Below are 25,464 nucleotides of genomic sequence, written 5' to 3'. Positions count from 1 at the left end.
AAGATAATAAAGCTGCTGTTTGAATTAATAAAGTTCCTGGTGTCCATCATTGCTTAGCAAAGCCCAGCCTGCACAAAGCCTGCACCCTGAATAAGGTAATGCATCCTGAGCAGCCCTAACACAGACACTTATGTAAACTCACTAAGAGCCGGGCATGGAGGGTTTCATTACTGTTATTATTAAGTGTTTTACAGGAGAGTTTTTGTATTGAACTTTATTCATATATAAATAGAATTGTACTTATATTTGCTTTCCTTGTGCCCTTTGTTGCTTTTGTTTTTTTTCTGGAAGATGATCCCTTGGATGAGATACCCCATTTTGGATTGTGGGGTGAAGGTGGCTGCAGAGGCGAGGAGCAGATTTACCCATATAAAACATTTATCTACACCAAAGAAATACCTCGCACTGGGGAATACGTCACAGACTCCAAGCTACAAATATATTTTTGAGTTAATATTATATGTTCCATTACCTTTCTTTTCCACTATGTGAAATAAAGAGAAAGCAATTTGAGGAAAGTAAAGAATCAGGGACGGTCATCTTGTTAAAATGCCAGAGCGGGGGCCAACACATTGATTATAAATGAATAACATCTATTTGATCATGTCCCTGTAGTGTCCATCTGGTCTTTACTGTCCTGATGTTGCTTTTATCGCATTTTTTTTATGCATTATGGAGCACCCGGGGCCGATGTACAAGTCACCGGAGTGTGTTCATTTGCATTTGTGTCTTCTGCAAAGTTTTGGGTGAGGGATAGCACTATTAATAACTAATACAATAATAATACAGATGTAGTAAGACCACCACGGTTGTGAGTGGCCACGGCACCAAAGACGTTAAGTCTTGCTACATCTGTACTTGTAACAAAACAAATTCATGCTGGCTACAGTAAAATGCCATCATTTATTAATTAAGGCTGCAGTTATTCCAAACCATGATATTTACATCTTCTCTGCTCCATCAAGCTAATTCATTGCAGCAGATTCTTGCATATAAATACTTTGACATTTCACAATCTGGCACTTGCCAGAGCAGCAAGGTTACCTACATTATATAACCCTACTTGGCTAAACACTGCAATTTTCTTCCAGCTCACGCTACAAGGGTTCCCAGTGCAGCTTAGGATTGTTTTATTGCTTCTTGTGTTCCCAGACCTTGTTTGCACATAAACATTGTTTTGTCTATGTTGTCGTTTGGTCCCTTGTTTTCACAGGCTGCCCACCTACTGTATGTCTTCTTCCAGTGCCCTTTTTCATGGTGTAGCCCGGTCTTATTTTGCCTCCAGAGACCCCCTCTGTAGCGTGCCGAGCGATCGCGGGTGCCGCCGGAGGCAGCGACGGACCCGCCGGCACGGCGCGAGGGTGGGGGCCGGAGGAGGTAGCGCTCCGAGTCCCTGGAGGCTCTGCGGCACACCAGGCTAGCGGGGGCTGGCATGACAGGTTGCACGAGCGTGCACGTTGGTCGCGCAGGCGCAGTAAGGGTAGCGCACGCGGTCCCAATGCTAAAGAGGTCCTGAGTGGACTACAATTCCCAGCAGCCTCTGGGGATTGCCCTTTCACCCACAGCACATGCAGCCAGCCAGCAAATAGGGTTTTGCAGCTTCTCTTGTGGAGGAAGGCTACAATGTTGCAGGGACCACGTTTGGCAGTTGAAGCTGGGAGCAGGAAGGGGGAGGAAGGGTGTAGGGAGCAAGTGGCTCCTACACCAGGTAAGGTAGTTCCCCAGATCCCAGGCAGGCCCCAATCCCCACCAGGGTAGGGGGTAGGTACTGAGGGAGGGCCCATAGGTTAGGGACTCTGCCCTTAGGTGTGTGAGTGTGCAGTCTTGTCGGTGTCACGGCTGGTAGTGCTGTGAGCGCTGACAAGTAGGCACAGCGAGTGAGTGCAGTGGGTTGCTGCAGGTTGAGTGTGTGTGCAGTGTGTTGGCTGCCGAGGTTAGGCTGAGTTAGTCAGAGGGGATTCGGGAGGTGAAGGGAGAGGGAGTGTGGGTGCATGGGGTCAGTGACCCACCTGTATAGGACAGGCTACCCCGCAGGCCCTAGGAGTTTCCCCTAAAGCCATTCAAGGTTGCTGTGCTGTAGAGATGGCCTATAGTATAGCGAGTGTCACGTTAGTTCACGGAGTCAGATAGGGACTCCATTGACGCTGCACACCCGTGCAGAAGGTTGGGCGCTGCTCTTCGTTGTGGCTGCAGAGGCCATCTTGGTGGGGTCTCCCCGGACGGTGGATCCTGGATGTCGGGCCGGAACTCGACGGATCCTTTACGAAGTAGTTGCAGATTCGAGCACTGGAGTGCTCGGCAGGTACCATATCATCAAGTGCACCAACACCGGTCATCAGGCGCTGATCCCGCCTTAGGCTAAACTCTTTGTAGGAACACTGAGCGAGTGGTTACAAGACTGAGCCTATACCATATAGTACCGTACACGGTGTGGAGCACGCGGTAGCGGGTCTGAGACAGTACTCCGTAAGAGGGTGGCTAAGCCACTACCGTTATAAGGACGGTACCAGTTATTAGGATATGTGTTATTGCTAATTTGCATGTTAGAGTGATAAGGTTGCCATGCATTATCATATTACATAAAGTTGGTTGCATCACATGTGTGTGTATGTATTTCTTGCCCAGGGGAATCTCACATCACGGGGATCCTGGGTAAGTGGAGGCGCTGCGCTAATAAATGTATGAGTGTTACCCCAGGCTCCCAGCTAGCGGAGGCTCAGATCTCCTGGAACCGCAGGTGTTGTACAGCGACCTGTAGTTCCTTTGGGAGGGTTCAGAAAAAGGGCTACAATGGCTATGCCTAACACTTCCTCACATTTTAAATGACTCACCGCCCTCTCACAGTGTCTCATCAGTCCATTTCTTCTCTCAATTACATTAAGGGTTCACTAGCCCTGTGCCTCCTTTAGAGCTTTTTGACTGTATAAAATAATTCTGCCAGCACCAAAATCTCTTCTCCCATCGGGCTAGAAGCATACTATTTCATTAATGATTAATGCCCGCCCTGGCAACACCACTATTTCACCATTCCCTGACCTACAGTATGCATACACGTTTTCAACATCTGAAGTACCATCATTATTAGTCTTAGTAACTAAGCTTAAATTAATTAAGCATTTCTTTCTTTGCATGCCCATTGGAAGGATACTGCAGGCAGACTGTTTCTCATACAGGGGCTGCCTCACATTCTCTATGAGCTGGAGGAGAGGGGAGAATAAATTTGTTGGGCCTTCATATACACAGCTTTGCATTTACTATGGTTTTTAATGGAAAGACAGGCGATATATAAACAATAACCTATAATCCTGCTCAGTGTACACCTGCATACACACATGACAATTGAAAGGACAATGCTTGAGTTAGCAGCCACTTCTGTAACCACATTCCATATCATCTGCTCTAGCAGACTTACACTTTCAGCTGATTACGGTCTATTAATACTCCCACATTTCACAGTCTAGTGCTTACTGGAGCAAGAAACACAATACCCCCCTCCCTCCATCTGCTCACCTTAGTATAGCCCTAAAAATATTGTAAGCAGACCTGCATTTACTATGGTGAAACAATATTACAATAGAAAATAAATGAAACATTGGTTTTCCCACCTGGCCAAGCTCTTCATTCAGATTGGATGTTCTAGCCATTGCAGGCGTGTCAGTCTCTGCATAATACATATCTCTATCCTGGAAGAGAATACAATAATACTCATCAGTCTTTTCCATATTCAGATTTATTGGAAGCAGATGATGAGCCCCCGCTACTGCCAGAACTGTTGTGTAAGCGGTGCTCTTGGGTATTTAGCAGCAATAAATTTATACATTTCCCAGAATCCCTTGCTGCAGTGGGAGCACTGTATGCAAGGTGATAATGGTTGAAAGTTAGGGTTGCAGACCTGTCTAAGACATGTGAATGTGCTCACAAGTGATATTCTTTATTGGCTATATGCCAACGGTGGAGGTTTTTTGTTGCCTTTTTCATCCACCATAACTTAAAATGTATATGGTAAACCTACCCAGCCTAGAAATATTGCAAAGCAAGTATAAACCAACCTCACACTGATGAGACCCATTAAGGTTTAAACATGTCTGTGAGTGGTTTGACTTGCTTTGCTAGTCCCATGCTGTGCTTAAAAGCTGTGTGAACGGCGATGCATTTGCTTATATGGGCTCCATGTGAATGGATATTCCAGGCAAAAAGTGACACGTGTGCTCATTTGCATGTCATTTCCCAGAATCCCTTGCTGCAGTGGGAGCACTGTATGCTTGGTGATAATGGTGAAAGGCAGGGTTGCAGACGTGCCTAAGACATGTGAATGTGCTCACAAGTGATATTCTTTATTGGCTATATGCTAATAGTGGAGGTTTTTTGTTGCCTTTTTCACCCACCATAAATTTTAAAAATATATATATTTCTCACAAAAGTAAGATGGTGAACCTTTCAATTAAAAATGTTGAGAGCAGACGGAAAGTACTGTACAATGCATTAATCTTAAGCACAAAAGAGCATTAAACTCCTGTAGACTTGTCTGCTTAATGAGGGCTTAATTACGGTGAATGTGGTCACTATTAAAAGCATTATGCAGTTTGAGCCTCCAACACTAAAATGGTCATCAAAGTATTTCCCGAACTAAATGGACATAAGTATATTGCGTAAGGCAGCTACCATTAAATTAAAAAATACACAATGCCATGTCTGTCATTCACATACATAGTTGCTACTTACCCAGTTTATAAAAAGAGCCTGAGTAAACTTCACAACTTCCAGAGTCACGAGCAGACTGATAGGAATGAGGTTGTTGTACAAAATAATGAAAGTCAGGAGGTTGTATCCAAAATTATTGGAGATTGCTTCTGTGGAAAGAATTGTACAAAACAATAGGTCCTGTGTTAAGATATTTTTTGTTGTCCCAGTCACTCCAAAAGGGTAGTAAAGACAAGTTTAATTCATTGACATTCCATTTTACATCAATCTTCCTCTATAGCACATCTGAAGTATTATGCTTAACTTTTAAAGGTGGAGGCACCTGCACTAAGCGAACCCAAGAACAAATTCAGAAGACCTTTAATACAATCCAAAGCTTTAGCCAGCTCACCTTCAATCTCTCTGGGCTCTGACAGGTAGCTTTATAAACCCCATACCCATATACCATGCTGCACAAGTCAAGTTCTTAAAGTGGCTGGCAAAAGTTAGGGGTGTTACAGTTACAATTTGAGCTGAACAGTAGCAAACTCAATAGCTCCAATTGGGAATTGTTTCTCTTTTACTAATCTCATGCTGTTTGCACTAAATGTTGTAGATGAGACACTAATAAACAAACCCTCTTTTTGGACGAGGTACACTAAGATGGGATATGGGTTATTGCACCGTAATCAAGTCAATAGCAGTTAACGCTGGATTGAGGTGTGATAACACATTTTGTATCTTCATGAATCCTGGCTTTTGGGTTTAATACCTATGCTAAAAAAGCCAGAAAATTAAAGGTCTGAGTATACTTGTAAGTAATACCCCCTTCCATTAAGACACAGAAGTAACAAAAGGATAAACGATAAAAAAAGCCAATAACATAAGCATCAAACAACAACCAACAACTAACAAATCCCCAGCTAGAGAAGATGTGTCACAGATTCATATTGTCAGCTGCCTCTTTAACCTCATAAAGTGACCTCATAACCACAACAATAAACCCTTATTTTTCTAGACTAACAGGATATAAAATCTGTACCTCCATAGCCTACTCTTATATTTTTCTCTTGATATATATATATTTATTATGTTTCAGATTTTATTTATGGTAAGCAATAAAGGCTACAATCTGTACTTGTCATTTGGGGTAGTAGTGATTGCAGTTCATTTTCCTTTCAAATTGCTTTCTTAAAGTTATATGCGTGGACACGATTCCCATGATACACATTTTCTGGCACTGATTCCCATTGTTGTTGGTCTGACACTGGCAGTCTGCTTCCTGCTCTTGTATTGGCTTTCATGTATGCTGCCCATCATACACTGTGGTGGGTAAAACAAATATGTTTTTTTTTTCAGTTTTTTACCCGAGAGCCAGGTCACAATTCCAGGTAGATTAGACGCAACCAAATCGGATTAGATGCTTAGATGCAGTCAACTGGCTTCCCTCTTAAAAAGTGTTTATTGTGCTGACGTGCTTCTTATAAATCTGATGAATGATTGCTACCATTGTCTGTATATTATCATCTCACAATTTTGGCTGTGGACTTTGCTGCCAAATTAATCCTTTACCAAACAATGAATGCAGAATGTGTACAGCCTTAAAACGCGCTATTGATCATCATTGTTTTGTTTACGCTGTTCTTTATGCAGTGGAATCAACACAAAAAAAAAAAACAGTATAACACTGGTAGTGTAGGACCTGCTGATCGGGACATAGTTACAGGCTTCATATGTTTTGGCCAAAAGACTGAACTAAATGACCCATACTGCTGAAAAGAAGAAAATTCTCGCTAAGAATGTGTATGCCTAAATGTACAGTCTTATACAAAAAGCTGGAGATTCTTACGAGGTTACACATTTCTTTCTAATAGGGGCATGTCTTTTTTTTTTTTTTTTAAACGTTTTCATACAGTAAGTCACTGATGCATATTTTAGCTGATTATTATGTGAGCTCTTAGCATCACACATGTTCCTTGTTCAATCAGGATTCAAGGAAGAATGACAAGACAGAGAGAGACTAGAACAATATGACTGACCCACATTGATCTGGCAACCAGGAAACAGACAGTTTTAAAGGAAGCTAATGGGTGTCTCCAACAGGCTGACCGCAAACAGGTGCTGCAGCAGCAACAGCAGCAGACTAGTCGGGTTTGCCTGCAGAGCTCAGAGGTACCCAGAGCAGTTTAGCAATTATCAGAATCTGGTTTAGCCATTTGCTAATGTGGCTGCTTTAGAGTACCGAGGTTGTGGGTTCGGATCCCTCAAGGCCTAACAGTACCTCCTTGTTTCATCGTCATCTTCCAGACATGTTTCAGGCTCTTTCTTCTGTACTGTACCCTTTCCAGTTCACAAGGTACTGGAGTTGTCCTTGATGTCTAGAATTTTGGGGACAAGACCCAGGAAAGGGGAAGTGCATCTCAGAAAGTTATTTTTAACAAACAGTTTAAACAAGGAAATATGGAAAACGAGATGTAAATGCAGTGGTTTTGCGAATGATTCCAGAAAGCTACTTGGCACATCAGCCATCCAATTATAACAGGACCAATGAATTTCTGACTGAGTTTGAAGAGGGGCGGTCCCGTCTTAAATGCTGTGTAGACAGCTAAACCTTATCCCCAAACGTTTATTGTGGGTCAATTTGGCACTGTCAATCTGCATATTCTTTGTAAGCCTTTCTGGTCTTGCTCATTAGTTGTGCATGGAGTTGATGCAAATTTCTTCTTTCGGTTGCAGCAGGAACAGTGTTGGAGTAAATGCTTGGGGATGAAACCTATAATTTAAAGAATGGTCTATGATGAATTGCTGCATGCATGGAGTTATTGTGACAAATTCTGCTGTTTGAAGGAAAGAAATCTGATCCCCCGAAACAGTGTAAATATTACCCAAAATCTGTTTTTTACACTAAATGTGCCCATTGTACTGAGGATGATATGTTTAAGGACAGCTGGGTCTTGATTTCCAACAGAAAACAGAAGGTTTGCCAAAATCGGGACATGAATTTGGCACCTCAGTCTGAGATTGCTTAATCTGGGAGACCATTTAACTACAAACTCCTAAAAAAAAAAAAAAAGAAGATTACCAATGTCCTTGGCTAATGCAAGTCTTTAAGTGGTAGCAGATATTAGTAAACTGGTTTCTGATTACTAGATTGGTACTAAAACCTCGAGAATGTAGGCAATAAACATGAACGTTCATACATCCCCATAGAGGCTAGTCAGATTTGTAAGAAGCCATGTAGTTTCATGCAGGTTGTCCACCAAAATTGAGAGCAGTTCCTTGTTTTTTTAATACCAGGGCGTCCTGCTGGTAAAGAGTCATCATAAGATAAGATTTCAGGACCTTTAAATCAAAGATTACTAGGCAGAACATATTGTACAGGCATCCCATACAAAGTCAACACCCATTCCGAACCTCAAAGTACATTGTGACATTGAGACTGTCAGTAACTTTGCATAAAAGTGTCAGTAGATAGCTGGTAACATCTTTCTGATGCAGCTACAGTATTCTTGAACTGCTTTCACTTCATCATGAACCATTTGTAGGCCCTCTGGAGAAACCCCAAATCCAAAGACACTGTACAATGTTGCATTTGAATTTGCACCCTTCTAGTTTTGCATAAAGATTATATTGACAAACCGGTTTCACTACAGTCCAAACATGTTGTCTATGTTCCTTCGGGATATCTAAAAAATAAGAATGTTATCAAGATAAATGACTGCAAACTGGCCCAACAGGTCTCAAAACACCTTGTTCACAAAATGTTGCAATGTTGTGGGGGGAGTCTCTAACCCAAAGGGCATACGAGGTAGTCAAAATGTCTATAGCCACTATGGAAAGCGAGCTTTCATTCATCTGCTGGGCATATTTAGACCACATTATAAAATCCAGTTTAGAAAATATCTTGGTTGAACAAAGTCATTCCCGAAATCCTGGGATTAGTGGAATTGGATAGCAATTTCTAACTATAATTCACACAAGTGAGCCATTGTTCTTTTCCATGAAAAAGATGGTTGCCCAGGCAGGAGATGTGGAATGGCGAATAAATCCTTTCTCCGGAGTGAGTCACTGTATCTGTATGCTGGAGTGTAGTGCAGTATATGTGCTTTCCGGCGTGCAAGCAGTTAAACTCCTCTGGAGAGGTCAGCTGCAGGTGCAGCCAATGAATAAACAGGGATTTAAAAGGCAGGCAAGGTAACTGCCAGGAGAGAGATACTTGTCCCCAGCCAGGAGGACACTGTTTGCTCTGGTCCCCTGCAGGGAGCAGGGTCTTGGGATCATCTGGGAATCACACAATGAAACAGAATCGCTAAGGGTGAACAAACCGTAGGACAAGGCCCTTCTCAAAGGAACAGGTGTTCCAGACCTCATGAGGAAGTGGAGCTCTGACGTTTACAGAGGGATTGCCTGGACTCGCTTGGAACAGAGTTCAACTGTCAGATAAGGACTTTAATATTGTTCCCTGATATTGCATTGTATGATTTGGGGATGATAACTGGTTTAGCTGGCAAGCCAGGTACCTAGGGCCTGTGCGGTCTAGTAAGTCTCCCAAGGTTAAGTAGGCTTTCTTTTTATGGTTTGTGTTTTGCCTTAAAGGGACAGTGTGCCCAATGTTTGTGGAGCATAAACCACAGAGGCTCACAGCCTAACCCATTGTTTGCCCCCTTACTGACCCCACCACGAGGCTGTCATGCCACACCAGGTTTAACTTGATGTAATCATGCTTTACTCAACGTTAAGGCACAGATAAAGAATAAATGTGGCCAAAAGGAATCTCAGATCTGGCATAAGTTTAATAGGGTTGTATGGAGGCAAAGCTACTGTCTTCTTCATATCAAATTCACCCGTAATCTATATAGTTTCGGATGGGGGACATTGATCTGCTGCCCCTATCATATCTTTCCCTTTTGCAAGCTGATCCGATTAATGGGCTGTTTTTAGCAGAGCTGTTCTTAATGATGCAGAAATTGTGTACAGTAAGGAGACAAAAATGAAATATATTTTGTCTTCCAATAATCTAAGGATTGTGTCATGACAGCCATGGCATACTCAGTATAACTGGAAAATGCAGGGTACAGACGAGATCAAAGTATGAAGTGTCTCTTTATAGTTGACAGTGGTACAGTCTTTTTGATGATTGGGCCTAATGAAAGCAGAGATCCGTCAATGGCCTAAAGTGGGACATTCTTTTGATTGTGTAAGGAATCCACTACTGGCTTTGACTATTGCCTTGCAGACCTGTGCAGTTGCAAGCTTCCTCTGGCAATCTATGGCACAGGTGCTGCCTCTCATTGCAGCTTCTGCCCTGTGTTCTTTCATTGGAGGAATTCTCACACACCCTCCTCCTGTGATTGGATCTCCGCCCTTTATATTCTAGGCGTTGGCTCTGAACCAGGGCCGAGCATAACTATTCATATCTCTATGTTACTGACTCTGCCACAAACCACCCCAGGCCTCTCTCCTAGTGTTCTTACCTTCCAAGTTCCTGAGTATCCAGAGGCCTGGTCCTGGACGTCTGTGCTGAAGCGTTGTTGCCAGCACTGGCCTGCTGCTATCTCCTTGCAGTAGCCTACCCTGGACGTCTGTGCTGAAGCGTTGATGCCAGCACTGGTAACTGCTGCATTCCCTCCTAGCAGTGGCTACCCTTCCTTTCCTGCGGCCTGCTGCGATCCTCTTGCAGTGGCCTGCCTTGGACTTCTGCGCTGAAGCGTTGGTTCTTCCCGACGCTGCCCTGCAGTAAACTTCGGCCAGCCTGCTGTCTCCTCCTGCTGAGATCGGCGTCATGGGCCGAGGCCGCTCCTCGCGCAGAAGCCGCTCACGCTCCTAAGCTGAAGCGGGGCACTCCTGATTTCCTGTTGCCGAACTCCTGCTTCATTAACGACGATGCTGCCTTCTCCAATCCTGACCCTGCGATGTACGACTACGAACTGCGCACTCCGGATCAGTCTGCGTGGACTAAGGTCGGTGATTATATAACCCCACCTCAGCCCCGCGGTCCGGTCCCGGTTTGTGGCGAGCATCGGCGTAACAGATTGGGTTGACAAACCTTAAGTTTTGAACAAAATGGATGTCTAACAAATTGCCAGAGACTCCACAGTCCAACATAGCCAGTGCCAGGATTTTTGTATCCCCTTCTTGTAGCCTAAATCGGAACAGTAAATGCTTGACTAAGCTGGACTTATTTTGATTTACGTGGGGATCAGAATTAGTAAGGAATTTATCTAAACTACCCAGCTCTCTTATTTTCAGCTGGGATTTTCAGTTTCCCAAGTACTCACGATTCTTGGATTTATTCATGCAGGTAGCAACGTAATGTCCTGCAAGTTCACAGTACAAGTATAATCTGGCTGACCATCTGCTAGGCCAAGCCAAAACTAGCTGATTACACATTTGGTTCTGAAGCATGTTAACTCGTGCTTATAGGGTTTGAATGGCAATTATCAATTCTTCTATGGTATTGCTTGCACCAGAGCAGATCTCAATTGCTGGAATCGACAGGACTGAACGTCTGAAGCATAAGCCGGATAGGCAGGCAACAAACAAGAATGCCAGAAAATCAGGTAGAGCGTAGTACCAAAGCAGGAGGCAGGAGCAAGGTCAGAATAGGTCATGGTCAGGACAGGCAGCAAGCAGGAACACTGGACAGCCCAGCACAGTGCTTTACCAAAGGATGAGATAGAACCGCAGACAGAAAAAGCGGAGGTCAGGGAAGGGGAAAAAAAAGACAAGTCAGGTTCCACGGAAATGTCAGAAAGGCTGGAACAAAATGGCGGAACTTCATTGCAATGGCAATAAGGAATCAGCCTTAAAAGAAACTAACGGGGTGCCCGGGAAGTAGATTGCAATCAGGGGCAGCACTAGCAGGCAGATCAGGTTTGCCTGCACAGCTCAGAGGTATCCAGAGCAGTAGAGCTATCCGGCATGTGATTTGGTGATCATTACTAATTCGACTTCCTCTGAGCACTGAAATCGTGGGTTCTGATCCCTCAAGGCCTGATACTAAGCAGTCTTCTGGCATAAGACACCTTACTACACTTGAAAACATCTTACAGCCCATTGATTTGAATTAACTTTAGGGTGTCTTCCAGCATGGAATGTCTTATGGCGAAAAACTGCTTAGTACAGTAAATATGGCATTATGCATCTACTGCACTCAGCCTACAGATATTTAGGATGTAATATCATTAGGAATTCAGATTTCTCTGGAACAAGCCATCAGAATTCTAAGCTGGGGAAAACAACAGTTATGCTTCAGGGAGGTGTAGTATATTCTTTGAACACACTAATGGATGCTATATGTTACAATAATCTGGAAGTCGGGTTGTCCAATTAGTTCAATAAATTAAAGAATTACAAAGCATTTTACAGATAAAGAGGATGAATTAGCTTTTGTCAACAAACTAGAATGTTTCAGGTCTGTTACTGATGATAGTGTCATGATAATTCATCATTAACAATGAAAGGCAAAATAACAAAGAATGGCTGTACAAATGAACGTGGTGGTATCTTCTATCACAAATGCTTTTCTTCTTACACAATGTGTCTCTATCAGTGTGTATGAATATCTCATCCATGCAGTTATCCAAAGAGAAAGTAGATAGTGAAGCAAGTTTGGTAGGTGCTGTCCATTTCACGATGGTTGTTTCATTGTGTTTTGAGTTCTACTTATTTTCAAAAATGTTTGCTTACTGGCTAATTTAATCGTTTCCAAATGCTACAAATCAATACAACCAGTTTTCTTTTCAAGCAGGCACAAAAAAAGCATGTTATAGACAATGTAAAGAGACATACTGCTACTGTAATTACAAATGCACGTTTAAGACAACAAACAATGTCTTATTCAGCCTAATCCACCTGTATGGAAAGACTATTAATACAAATATGTTGACACATTTGTAACTTAAAAATATATATTAAAATCAATGTATTTCTATTACATTTTCCATTCCATACTGTACTATACATTCTACACAAGCAATGATGTTAATGTTACACAATGACAATGTGTGCGGGTTTTATTATAGGCATGGCTCTGCACATGATTTGTTGACATAATGCTAATATGTGAATCTTCCCATAATGAGTTATTTATCACTAAAACTGTCATATAATTCTCAATGACAAAATGTGTCTGACAAACAAGAATAACTTGTAGAAATATTCCAGTTGCTCTTTTTATTACAGAAAAATAATGATATGCCATAAAAGTAAAATATGGATCACAAGGCTGTTTCACTAATAGGGAGAAGAAAGTTCACAGAGATTCTTACAAATGAGAGCTTGTGTATTTTCAACTTGTTTGCTTTAAAGATGCAATCCATGTTTTTTAGGCCTATTCATTTGAGTGGCCTGTAACGTATCTTCAAGCACTGTAATGAGTCTTATGGCATAGCACTGCTGAGTAGATGTGGGCCTACAGGTGTTTTGCCCTAATATTGGCAATGCCTTAGCTTATCCTATATAATCATGAATTGTGCAAGTAATATTAGCAAAATACATAAATAAATGGAGTTCTGTTTATGATATTCTTCTAATTTATAATAGATTTTTACCATTGGTGCCCAGGTACCAGTTGGATTCGTCATATGTTCTGTTCCATAAGAATGCTCCAACAGAGCTGACAAAAGCCATTACCAGGAGGATGCAGAATAAAACCAGGATTTGAATGTTTGTCACTTTTTCAACATTTGACCTTTTTAGAGGCGCTTTTGTTGAATTCTGTACGAGAAAAAATAGAAATTAAAGTATTAATATGAAAATATATGCTGTAAGGAAACATAAAATGTAATAAGAAACCGCAAATAATCTATATAACAATTACATGCAATGCTTAAAGTACCTAATAAACGGATCCAGATATTAAACAATGTCAAAAATAAGGTGAAAAGATGAATATATGTATATATATGTATACGCACACACACACACACACACACACACACACACACACACACACACACACACACACACACACACACACACACACACACACACACACACACACACACACACACACACACACACACACACACAAACTGGACCCCTTTATAACATATCTTGCTGAAAAAAATCACTAAATTGTCATGAAAATGTCAGCAATTATAGGTCTGTCACAGTAAATGATTAAATTTAAGAATAATTTGATAATCTAATAAATATTCTTGGGAATTGGTCACGGCATAATGACCTCATCAAGCACATAGTTACAAAAAGGTGTTTAGCGAAGAAGACAAGCACATTACAAAGTGCTTAAAACAAAGGAAGAATTATGGCCCAAAACACTTACATAAAAAGTGTCCTGATAAAAGACAGTCGCTAGAAAGATTGAAAGAACTAATTCGTAAAACAGTGTATCGTTCAGGAGTGGGAGCAGCTGGATCAACGCATTATCCATTGTGCAATCAGCGGAGATCTCGTCTTCGGGAGTGTGTTGCAGTAGGAGGGCATGATATGATGAAAAACTAAATGGGTCCCTTTTTTCCTGAACACGGTCTATATATATTGTGACAGGCAGATATTCCTTCTATGTCACCAAAAGGTTAGAGCATGCTCTATGCACAGCATGATGGGGTTAACTTATGTTGGCAGTAGCGTCCAGGTACAACTAACCTGAGCTGCAAGGTTTTAAAGGCAGTCTGAGAATACAAGCAATGTCTCACATAAAGGTCGGAGAGAGGTCTGTCAGCCTGCAGTCCTGAGGCACAGAAAATCTACCTTGGAAAGCACTGTGCTGTGAATTGGGTTACTACTGTATATTGCTCAGTGTGTGGGCTACCCATTGAACTTCTGCTACATTTTATGTTTTACCGGGAACCGGGGACAGTGTACCCACAGGTGTTTGTTTTAAGTCAGTGGACAAAATAAACCATGGTGAATTACACTCCTGCTACAAACTGCGTCTGTTTCTGACTGATAACGGGTCATCGTATGTGATGGTGTGAGTATAGATAGACATTCTTATTAACTTGTTTAGCAGAAATGTATGTCTCAAGAATACACATTCACCAGTACAAACAATATTTAACATTTTTAAACTCTTAATGCAGTCATAATTTAGTTCCAGTTTGGCTCAAACAGTATGGATGCATACACTCCGGTAAGGAGTTGTTCACCATATTCAATATCATCTAATCACAATTAAACTAATGTATTACGTCAAATACCAATATAATAAAACTCAGTTTCTCTAGTGATTGTGATATTCCTGTTAGGTTTAGTATAAATCACCCTTACAAATTGTGTCAGATCACGTTATTATTGACCTGATTTGAATTCCATTAATTAATTTTGTGGTATTGGATTTACAAAAATGTTGAATATATACATTTTATTTACCATCAACAATGACGTTTTTTAAAAATATTTATACCGATAATTAAAATCCCCAATGCGAATTTATAAAATGTTGCAGTAATTCAAAACCTACAGTACCAAGGTTCTTTTTGGTTTTCAATATTAATTGAACTGGTAATAGAATATATAGATATTCAATATCTAAGATATAATCTGGACTTGCTGTCTCTCCAAAGAGGTTTTCACATTCAGAAAATACTAGCTGAGAGACCCGGCGTTGCCCGTGAGTTAAATTTCCCGCTTGGGGGGGGGGGGGACAGTGGACAGGAGGGGGGACACAGTGGACAGGAGGGGGACACAGTGGACAGGAGGGGGGGGGGCAGTGGACAGGAGGGGGGGCAGTGGACAGGAGGGGTGGGGGACAGTGGACAGGAGGGGTGGGGGACAGTGGACAGGAGGGGTGGGGGACAGTGGACAAGAGGGGTGGGGGGACAGTGGACAGGAGGGGTGGGGGGACAGTGGACAGGAGGAGGGGACAGTGGACAGGATGGGGGGGGACAGTGGACAGGAGGGGGGTGTTGCTTAAAATATTCTGGGTCCCTCCTCTCCACTCCCCCTGTATGTTTATCCGCTCCCCCCTCTCTCTCCGCTCCTCCCCCCCCCCCCATGTGCAGCTCCGGTCCCCACCCTACAGTGTCTGACACACACACAGTGTCCCCCCCCCCACACACACACACACAGTGTCACACACAGTGTCACACACACACACACACACACACACACACACACACACACACACACACACACACACACACACACACACACACACACACACACACACACAGTGACACACACACACACACACAGTGTCCCCCCCCCCACACACACACACAGATATGTCACCTCTCCTACCGGGCGCCGCTATCTTAGGCACTCGGCGCCGCAAGGCAGCTGCTGGCTGCCTGCCCACTGCCTGTCCCCCCGCCGGGGAGGGAGGGAAGTGAGCGCCGGGGAGGGAGGTGAGTGAGTGCCGGGGAGGGAGGTGAGTGAGCGCCGGGGAGGGAGGTGAGTGAGCACCAGGGAGGGAGGTGAGTGAGCGCTGGGGAGGGAGGTGATGAGCGCCGGGGAAGGAGGTGAGTGTGATGGGGGAGGGAGAGGACAGAGAGAGAGAGTGTGAGAGTGGCCGAGGGGGAAGAGAGTGGCAGTTGGGTGACGTCAGAGCCACCAATCTGATTGGCCAGAGGCTGAGGACCAATCAGATTCACCGCAGCTAGTACCAACCTTTCGATTTTATATATTAAGATGTACAGCACAACAGAAGAAAAGATCTTCAGTAAGCCAGAAACAATGTTACCTGCATAAGCTTAGTGTCATGTCCTGTGAACACGATTATTCCCATCACCCACTGAGTGTTTCTTAGCTGGGCACCTCTTAGCAAGATCTGGTCTGGTCCAATAGCAACAGGGCTAAAAGAAAATTCACAAAATATTGTAAATAGAGCAAATCCATTCCATGTGTGTAATGCATTCGTATGGAAAGTGTTCGATTTATATCGTTTGTGGTATTTGTTATGTACCTGTGCAAATTTACCAAACATAGGAAACAATTTATTGATGCAATATTATATTACCTGAATCGGTTGCAATGAAACCCAATGAACCTACATCAATCTTGTTAACTTGTATATCTTCATCCAAACCTCTTAAAGTACAGAGGGGCTTTAAAGCCGAAAAAGAGGAAGGGATGCGTCTTGTCAATTTCCAAGCCGTGCCTTGCATTGAAAGGGAAAGTACAGTATGCAGGCATATCCCTAGTAAGTTAAACCTAGGAAGGATAATTGCGATCACTGGAGTCAGGAAGGAATTTCTTTTTTTCTCTTATGAGACGGAGGCCCTTATCCATGGAGTTGAACCTCTGATACATTTAATCAGCTGAGATACCCTTCTTATATTTATATTAATCCAGCAGAAGTCAAAGCAAAAACCTCAGTGAAACATTTGCTCATTATGGCCCTTATTCTGTAACGTTTGACTTCCTCTGGATTAGTATAAATATGGGCTCAGCCGATTAAATTAACTATAGGTTAAACTTGATGGATCGGTATCTTTGGGGGCTTCAGATCATGTCACATACAGTTAGCTAAAAATGTAAAGCATAACTTGTTTGTTCCTTTTCGTTGTGGTGAATTTATTTCTAGAGCTACGTGAGAACAGCTATCTTGTCAGCTGATGGACATTTTGTCTCTTCATTTAGGCATTTTCAGACCATGGGGCCTATTCAAGTAGCTTCAATAAGTGACTTAAGGCTGGCCCGCAGTGTGCACGGCGTTATTTGTTTGCCTTCCGCTGGATCAATAACACAAATAAGATGAGAATCTCTCAGTTAGAAGTTAAAAGATTTAACTTGGCCTTTTTCAATCCTAGCTTCTATGTTATCATGTTCTATAAAACAGCTTGGTTTTGGTGTACCTGTTACTATCCAAGTGCAGGTTCCCAGTAAAGTCATAAAGGTGACGATTAGGCCCCTCACATTCTATTCTTCCCGCCATTTTCATCAAGTCTTCTTGGGATTGAAGATTTGAAGTTGCTGGCAAACCCTGCAGACACCAAAACATTAAGATATATATATTTTTTTTTTTTAATGTGTGCACAAGTGGTGGTTTCTGTGTTAAATGAGGTAAGTTCCTTCTATAATTCAGTGACATTATGTACCAAGATATGGCCACAGGTTTGTAACTACATCACATAGAAGAGCAGCAAAGTGGGCAAAACTATACTCCTAGGATGCATCCTGCTATTCATCAAAAATCCAACAGAGCAAAAAATCTTCACTATCATTAACAAGTGACATCACAGGCTAAATCCCTCCACGTTACATTATGTACTGTACAATGCTATACACATTCATGTAGTTTTTTTACATTGTTTTGGTATCAGTTATAAAGTATTAGAATATTTGAGTTGAATATCGTCGGTCATTAATTAATTCCTCGGGTAGAAGCAAATAAAACTATTACAGCACACATCTCTGAGGCACTTTTTTAGGTTATGATGATCAACAAAAAAGAGAAGTACTGTAGATTCAGTGTTGAGTTTGTTATACTTGTGTATGAATATTTATAGTGTTCCCTTTATAACTACTCTATTGCTATATAGTGAATAGTGATATTTGTGCATGTTTTTTAAGCTTTGTCATGACCAAGGTCATTGTTGGGACTAAAATGTTGACTTTAAATACACAGTTACTTTTGATTAAATAAGTTGCTTCCTTTTAATATTAATAACTAGTAGTTACCTCCTTGCTAACTGTTGTTTCCCACCTGTGTTACCTTTCTGGCAATGTGTTTATTCCATATTTACCAAAACGATGTTGCAAGATGTAGACCAAATAACGCTTTACCTGACGTATTTTGAGATTTGTTTCGCCATCAAGATTGGATGTTTCAATATAACACATAGCTTGTGGCTCACTGTGAAAAGTATAACAGAGTTTGGTACTGTAAGTATTGATAATAGTGCTAGTAAAACACCCAAAAGCCCATGTTTTCCCATTGGATGAGCCCCAGAATACAGATACACAATAATAAATACATTTCCTAGCAGGTTGCAATACTATTTTGGATTAATATTGTATACATATATTTAGTATTTTATGTGAGCTTTCAAAAATAAATCACTCTTCTGAGGAAATTACTGTACATGTCATCAAAATAAAAAAAAACTCATGGGCTGTAGTACAAAGTGTGTACAATTGTCATGTAAATCCAAAATACTAGCACAATCTGCAAAGAATCATTTTTTGTCCATGACTAATACGCAAGGGGCCTCCATTCTTCAACAAAGCTCCCCGCAGCGACATTAGCCATTGCACTTCAAACAAAAATTTAGAAATGCTGTATTGCCTAAGAAAAAAACCCACCAAGAGGCTCTTCACCAAAATTAACAGTGACTTATTTAGCAATAAAGAGACTTCCTCTTCCAGCACAGAAGAGAGAATTATGATCAGAAGCTCATCATTTGCTGATGTAGTAGCCTGGCCAGATGTAGAGTTTCTCAACCCTCTCCTCAGGGTGGAAACCCCCAATTAGACTCTGCCGCTCACACATTGACACCTAATCTAAGTGCATACTTGCGAGTCAGTGAGTGATTGTTTCTTTTAATCTGATCTGGCTCAAAGTTCCCTGAGGAAACTGCTGAGAAATCCAGCACTGGGTTAAAGACGATAGAGAGGATATTCTGGCCATTATTAGACTGCTATTTGCTACATTGTAATGCTGAAGCACAACGTAGCAATCTATTGCTCCCATTCCATCTGTAATTCTCTTTCCTCTATTTTGCACAATTGTATCCATGTAAAGTACTATACTGTATCTGCAGCAGGATGAGCTCCAGATCTTCTGCACCTCTATTCTTTGAAAACACAAATGTACATATAGAAAGCATGTTAATGCACCACACACCTTCAGAACATGCAAAACGTGTCTGGTGAACTGATGGGATTCATTTTGCATCGTCAATACAATATATTTTTTTAACAATATTTAGGAAAATTGCAAGCTCTCACGAGCAGGGCCCTCAATACCTTTGTATCTGTTGGTGCTTGTTTGTCCTTATTTGGTATGTTATTCTGATTGTCATTTACATAACTCTGTACCCCCATTGTACCACGCGGACGAATATGTTTGTAAATTATGATAAGGGTTTGTGACATTAGCCTTCATACAGCTTTCTGTGCCAGCCTTTGTTCAGAGTTCTTATGGTAATGGTAAAGAAGTGATATTGGGCCCAGAAATGTGCAGATTTGCCACAGGTTGATATACCTTTTAAAGGACAAACAGCCCATTCTTTCCACGAGGAAATGGCAGTGCAAATAGCTTCCAAAACCTGACATCCTCTTCTTGTGTCTGTGTATGTAGAGAAGCAACAGAAACCTGCAGGGAGTCTTCAGGTAGAGTAGTGTGAGGATTAGCTGAAGCTAATTATACTAGGGGGTATGTACAGTGCTAAGGCAATTGTTGAGCAAAAGTGGGTAAATGAAATATTTTCACTTTGCGACTCTTTGAGTCAATGCATAAAAGCACTTTGCCCCAGTGTTGTCCCATGCGGACCAGTTGATGATTTGAGACAGACATAAGATGTTTCTAATGTATGGTGCTAGCGCAAAAAATGGAGTTAAAACACAATGGGCATATGTGTCAAAGCAAAAGTGGATCAATTCTGGGGCAACATAACTGCACTATACTATGAAAGAAAAAAGTCCCATTGAAATTGAGAGCATGTTTTATTTGATGCATCTTGTGCAGTTTTTTGTTATCCAGAGTTCCACTTTTACCTTGATACATAAACCAATATATAAGTCAATATTATTTGGCCCTTTAAAAAAAAGGTACCTCAATCAACAATACAGTATATATTCATACATTAATTGTAATGTAATTATCTTTCATCTAAAAATTAAGCTAGTACCCATTTTAGTCTTGGAGAAATATATACAGGATTTATTGTAGGCTTTGTTCCTTTTTGGGGAACATTGAGATTATTCATAGATTAAATACAATTTACATTTAGTCCCTTATTCAATATGATATGAAGTAGCTTCTCAGTGTCATTTAAAAAGGGATTGCTATTTACTGTATGCCAAGTTTCCTAACAGAATATTCCCTCTTTCAATGGGTCCCAGTGAGCCATTTACATATTAAGTTCCTTTTATAGGAATGATGAACATGTGACGCAGTGATGTAAGTAGTGCTGGAAGAAGCCCTAATCAGTTCACCAGAGTCTAATAATTGGACACCTAATCATAACATCTGACCTGGAAGATAAAATGATCATGTCAGCTGGAAGATGCTGCCCATTGGTAACCTTCACAATGTCTCCCACTGCCACCTGTCAATCCAAGGGTAGCCAAGCAGCAGATAGGAGGGGAGAAAAGTACACATTGTCTATCTATAATGACTACCACTGTATTCATCTCAAACATAGAACAAGAGCAACAGGCAAAAGTGTGGGAGCTGGAAAGCAAAGGACCCTGAAACAGACACTTCCGTGTTAACACAAAGCAATACAGGCATACCCTCATTAACGTACGCAATGGGACCGGAGCATGTATGTAAAGCGAAAATGTACTTAAAGTGAAGCATGACCTTTTTCCCACTTATCGATGCTTGTACTGTTCTGCAATCGTCATATACGTGCATAACTGCTGTAAATAACGCATATGTAACAGGCTCTATAGAATCCCCGCTTGCGCACAGCTTCGGTACAGGTAGGGAGCCCATATTTCTTTTCAGGACGTGCTGACAGGCGCATGCGTGAGGTGCCGTTTGCCTATTGGGCGATATGTCCTTACTCGCGAGTGTACTTAAAGTGAGAGTCCTTAAACCGGGGTATGCCTGTATAAGTCATTTTACAAGATAAGAATAGATTAGTATGAGAGAACCAACGACAGTAACAATGCCAAAAATAAATGCACAGTTACCAAACGGATAATATGACTAAACATAGAATTTTTAATGTTAACACTTTGCAGGCTCTAGAGTTACCGAAAAAAAAAAGCGAAAAAGAAAAACAACTGAAAGCAATCATAATAATTTATACTAATGACTACAGCACCTTAATTCATTAAGTAAATCTTTACTCAGTACAATAATCCCACAGGGAAGTGTATAGTCATTAATTATTCATATGAGCTATTTAAAATGTGTCTAGGGAGAAAACCACCATAGTATTTTCAAATAACTGAGAAAAGTGCAATATTTTCTCTCTTTTTTTCCTGCTGTTTTGGTCACTTTAAAAATGCCTCTTGTGTTTAACCATCTACTTGAAAACCAAAGTGAACGGGACAAATAGCTTTAACTGCAGAACAGTTTTCAAATTGGTATGGAATGCCTTAAAAACCAGGGGCGCAACATTTTCTGGGGGGGTGCTTCCAGAGGCCCCGCGCTCTTCCCCTCAACATTTAAATTAAATGCCGGGGAGTGCTCGAGGCCTCTGTAACTCCCTCTTACCTGGTCTCCGGAGTCAAATCACACCGAGGAGTCAAACGGCCATGCATTGCCATGGCAACATGATGTCACATGACGTTAGATGACGCCAGAGAAAAGGTAAGGGGGGGGGGGCGCACACAAAAAAGGTTTGTGGACCCCTGCCTTAAACAAAAATACCATACTGTATGTTGTACATGTGCATGTCTCGGACAGGTCTGCAACCCTGTCCTTTCTCATTATTGGATACCTAATATTTATAAAAAAAACTGTTAGGATTTCTGCCAACTGCAAGAATTTAGACAAACCTTCCAACTAGAGAGATTTATCATCTTAACCCCTTCACTGCCCTTAGAATGTTTATAAAAGTTACCAATGCTGCAAATACATGGCCCTTAGAACATATATAACCAGCAGGGAGGGGCCCGTGTCTCACCACATGCATTTGTTTTTCAGCAGGGGGCTTCATATCGTCTTCTCTGGGCTCCTCTGCCTCTGGGTGACTTAGAGTCAGATAAAGAGGAGAGTAGACCCCAGGAGAGCTTGCAGCCCCCCGCTACAGAAGCAAAGCAGGAATCCCTTCTCCACAGATCACCAGTGCAGGTAAGAATGGTGTGGGGGTAGTTATGTGGTAGGGGGGTGGTCCCTTTTACCCCCCTGAACATCAATGGGTTCTGAAGAAAACAATGTATGGGCAACTACAATTTACCACAAAACTGACACACAAATCGTTGTTTAAAAAAAATGACATTGCAAAAATCTTAACATTTCCTTGGCCACGCATGGGTAAACTGCCTTGGCAATGAAGGGGTTAAGAACAGAATTCAGTAAAATAGATTACAATAACGTATACAGTAGCAATAGTAATCAATAACTTGTAGCAATAGTAATCAATACCTTATAGCAATAGTAATCAATAACTTATAGCAATAGTAATCAACCTATGCCTGAAAAGTACTACTAAATTTTGTTCTGTATCTTTTTGTGGATAGAAAACCCTCCACATGAATGCTCGTATAGAACCCCTTTGAATATTATTGACTTTGATAAACATGTTGCTTTGCTGTCAACTCAATGTCTGAACCTGAAACTGACAACTTCGTTCTCCTAAAATATTTAACATTTTTATATTAACAAAAATGAAACCACTGCATGTACCTCTTTCCAGATCATGTTCTGCCAAGTACCACCTCGAAGCACTGAAAAAAAATAAAAGGTGTTAATGCAAACAGACAGACACTTTAAATATGCCCCTTGAAAGTCACAACGCCTTCATAAGGACAAAAATAAACTGTAGATAAAATATTTAAGTGGTTCAGAAATAAAACAAGGTTACCCAATTGTGCATGTGATGGAATGCTAAAGAGGGAGAAGTACCGGTCAACTACAGCTTAAAAGAACAAGATAATGCTTGTGTCAAAGAACAAAGTGCCCTTTCCCTATCACATTATACTGCATTACCACAGATTTGACGTACCTTAAGCAAAAGCTTCTGCAATCAATGTATCATTTCCTGGATACAACATACAGATATAGCTGGCAATGTCTCCATTTAACGTGAAATGAAATGTACGTAATCTCATTAGACATTGTTTTCAGTAGCGCTACTGTTAAACAACACACCAGTGTTAAAGCAACGAATCCCGTTACTGGGTGCAATAAAAGTCGCTGCATCTGTATGTAGCATAAAAATATTTAGAAACTGCTACCATGTTAAAGTAAAGAATAGCAGGTACAGAAGCAAATGAGCACAAGCTAAATCACCAGTGACTGCCATCATCCGGTTTTCAGGCAGTTTATGAAGGTCATTCACTGTGGGGGGTTGTAAAGAAGGAAGGACATAATGTAGATATCACATAAAGCTTTGATCTTAACTACTGTATGTGACATTTAGTAAAGATTTGCAAAATTACATCTACAGGTACCAACTTACTGTTAAGTCAGCATGGACGTGACTGAGGAATGTGACTTTTTGGTCCCGACCTCCCCATTAGAAAAAGCATTATTATCCAACCTATAGCACGTTCTGCTGCATGGGTGGGCAACGCCAGTCCTCAAGGGCCACCATCAGGTCAGGTTTTAAGGATATCCTTGCTTCAGCACAGGTGGCTCAGTTGTTGACTGAGCCACCTGTGCTGGGATATCCTTAAAACCTGAACTTTTGGTGGCCCTTGAGGACTAGAGTTGCCCAGCCCTGGTATACTGTTACTGGTAAACCTGGCCTGCATGCATTACCTATGCACAGCCTGCCTCAACTGTCTTGTTTGGGGTGCATCACAAAAGTTGACTACATGGACATAGCACAACCTGCTTCCACTACACATCGTTTTACTGACATTTGATTGCCTTTATATAACAAGATATGTTTTCTAATTATTTTCAGTTCTGAAGCATGTGCAACAGGTGACAGGACAACCAAATGAGGTTAAAGACAGGAGAAGCAATATTAGTTTGGCCTATATTGAACGTCAACAGCTAAAGAAAATAAATACAACTTACTGTGGTGACTTACCTATTGTTTTCTTTTTGTTAACAGTATTATCTGCCTTGTGTCTTTTCTGTAATAGAACAAAAATATTGGCCAAAAAATATATCATATTTGACCATTTCGGAAGTAGCCTTGTCAAACATGTTTTTATAGGATAAAGAAATAATTTAGGTTACAAAAATTGACTCGACTATGGCAGCAAAGAGATTGAAAAAGTTTTGTGACATTTGTACAGTTCAATTGAAACAGGACACACAAGAACTCCACATTAAAGGTTAAGGCTGCAGCTCTGCCATACAGTAACACTGTGGGATAACATAGCTACATATAGCAGAACCCTGCTGAACGGGCAGGCACTCACATAGGAATAAAAGGTTTATTTAAGCAGTTGCATCAATGTTTGTTCATGCTACTGCTTGACCTTTGTCAAGCTACTGTATCAATAAGCGGTCCAAAGCAAGAACGGTTAATGCCTGTGACCCACTGTTTGAGCTCAGCTGTCTCACTGGGGTGCAGTTTGGTTTAAGTGCAGTTGGTTAAGTGTGGAGTTAAAACCAGAAGGCGTTTAAACAAAGAGGACTGAAACAAGGTAGGTTATAGAGCTAATTTGTTAGTTATCACTCGTTACTCCATAGTTACATATTTATTGCAGCGTTTGTAAACAGCATAATGGGTGGGAGCAGGATTATGCCACTCAACGCACATCCTGCCCCATGTAAACACACTTCCTCTGTGGGAAAAGTGAACAGGTTGTCTCTTTGGAGTCCCAGATTTTTGATCTGAAGAGGCAACTTGCAACATTGAATGACATTAGCAATTTTTATGCTATTGCTCACTGAGCCAGCCCTACCCGGGATTAGTGGTGCAAAGGGAGAGCTGTAACAGACGAAGAGGAACAGGTGTGAAGCTGGGTAACAGTTAGCAGGGTAACAAGGAAGCAGGGGGGCAGATGAGGTCGGTCACTACTGCGCTGGCCCATCTCAATTGATTTGCCAGATTGAGTGAAGATTTTGGGGGTACA

The 25,464-nt window shown here is 41.5% G+C and overlaps 1 protein-coding gene across 1 annotated transcript in view; it reads right to left on the bottom strand.

Annotated features, from left to right (window-relative positions):
* The window catches only part of ATP8A2 (ATPase phospholipid transporting 8A2), a 691,321-nt gene that overhangs the window by 608,724 nt on the left and 57,133 nt on the right, over positions 1-25,464 (bottom strand). Inside the window, exons 4-12 of the mRNA XM_075592224.1 lie at positions 24,468-24,513; positions 23,114-23,154; positions 20,785-20,858; positions 18,373-18,442; positions 17,442-17,569; positions 16,328-16,439; positions 13,233-13,398; positions 4,723-4,850; positions 3,606-3,683 (exon numbers count right to left, since the gene is read on the bottom strand). Of these exons, the coding sequence (XP_075448339.1) occupies positions 3,606-3,683; positions 4,723-4,850; positions 13,233-13,398; positions 16,328-16,439; positions 17,442-17,569; positions 18,373-18,442; positions 20,785-20,858; positions 23,114-23,154; positions 24,468-24,513 (843 nt within the window). The remainder of the gene's footprint in view (positions 1-3,605; positions 3,684-4,722; positions 4,851-13,232; positions 13,399-16,327; positions 16,440-17,441; positions 17,570-18,372; positions 18,443-20,784; positions 20,859-23,113; positions 23,155-24,467; positions 24,514-25,464) is intronic.

Source organism: Ascaphus truei, chromosome 3 (genome assembly GCF_040206685.1).
Source record: "Ascaphus truei isolate aAscTru1 chromosome 3, aAscTru1.hap1, whole genome shotgun sequence".
Lineage (NCBI taxonomy): Eukaryota > Metazoa > Chordata > Amphibia > Anura > Ascaphidae > Ascaphus > Ascaphus truei.
This window is presented reverse-complemented; position numbering and strand designations above follow the sequence as displayed.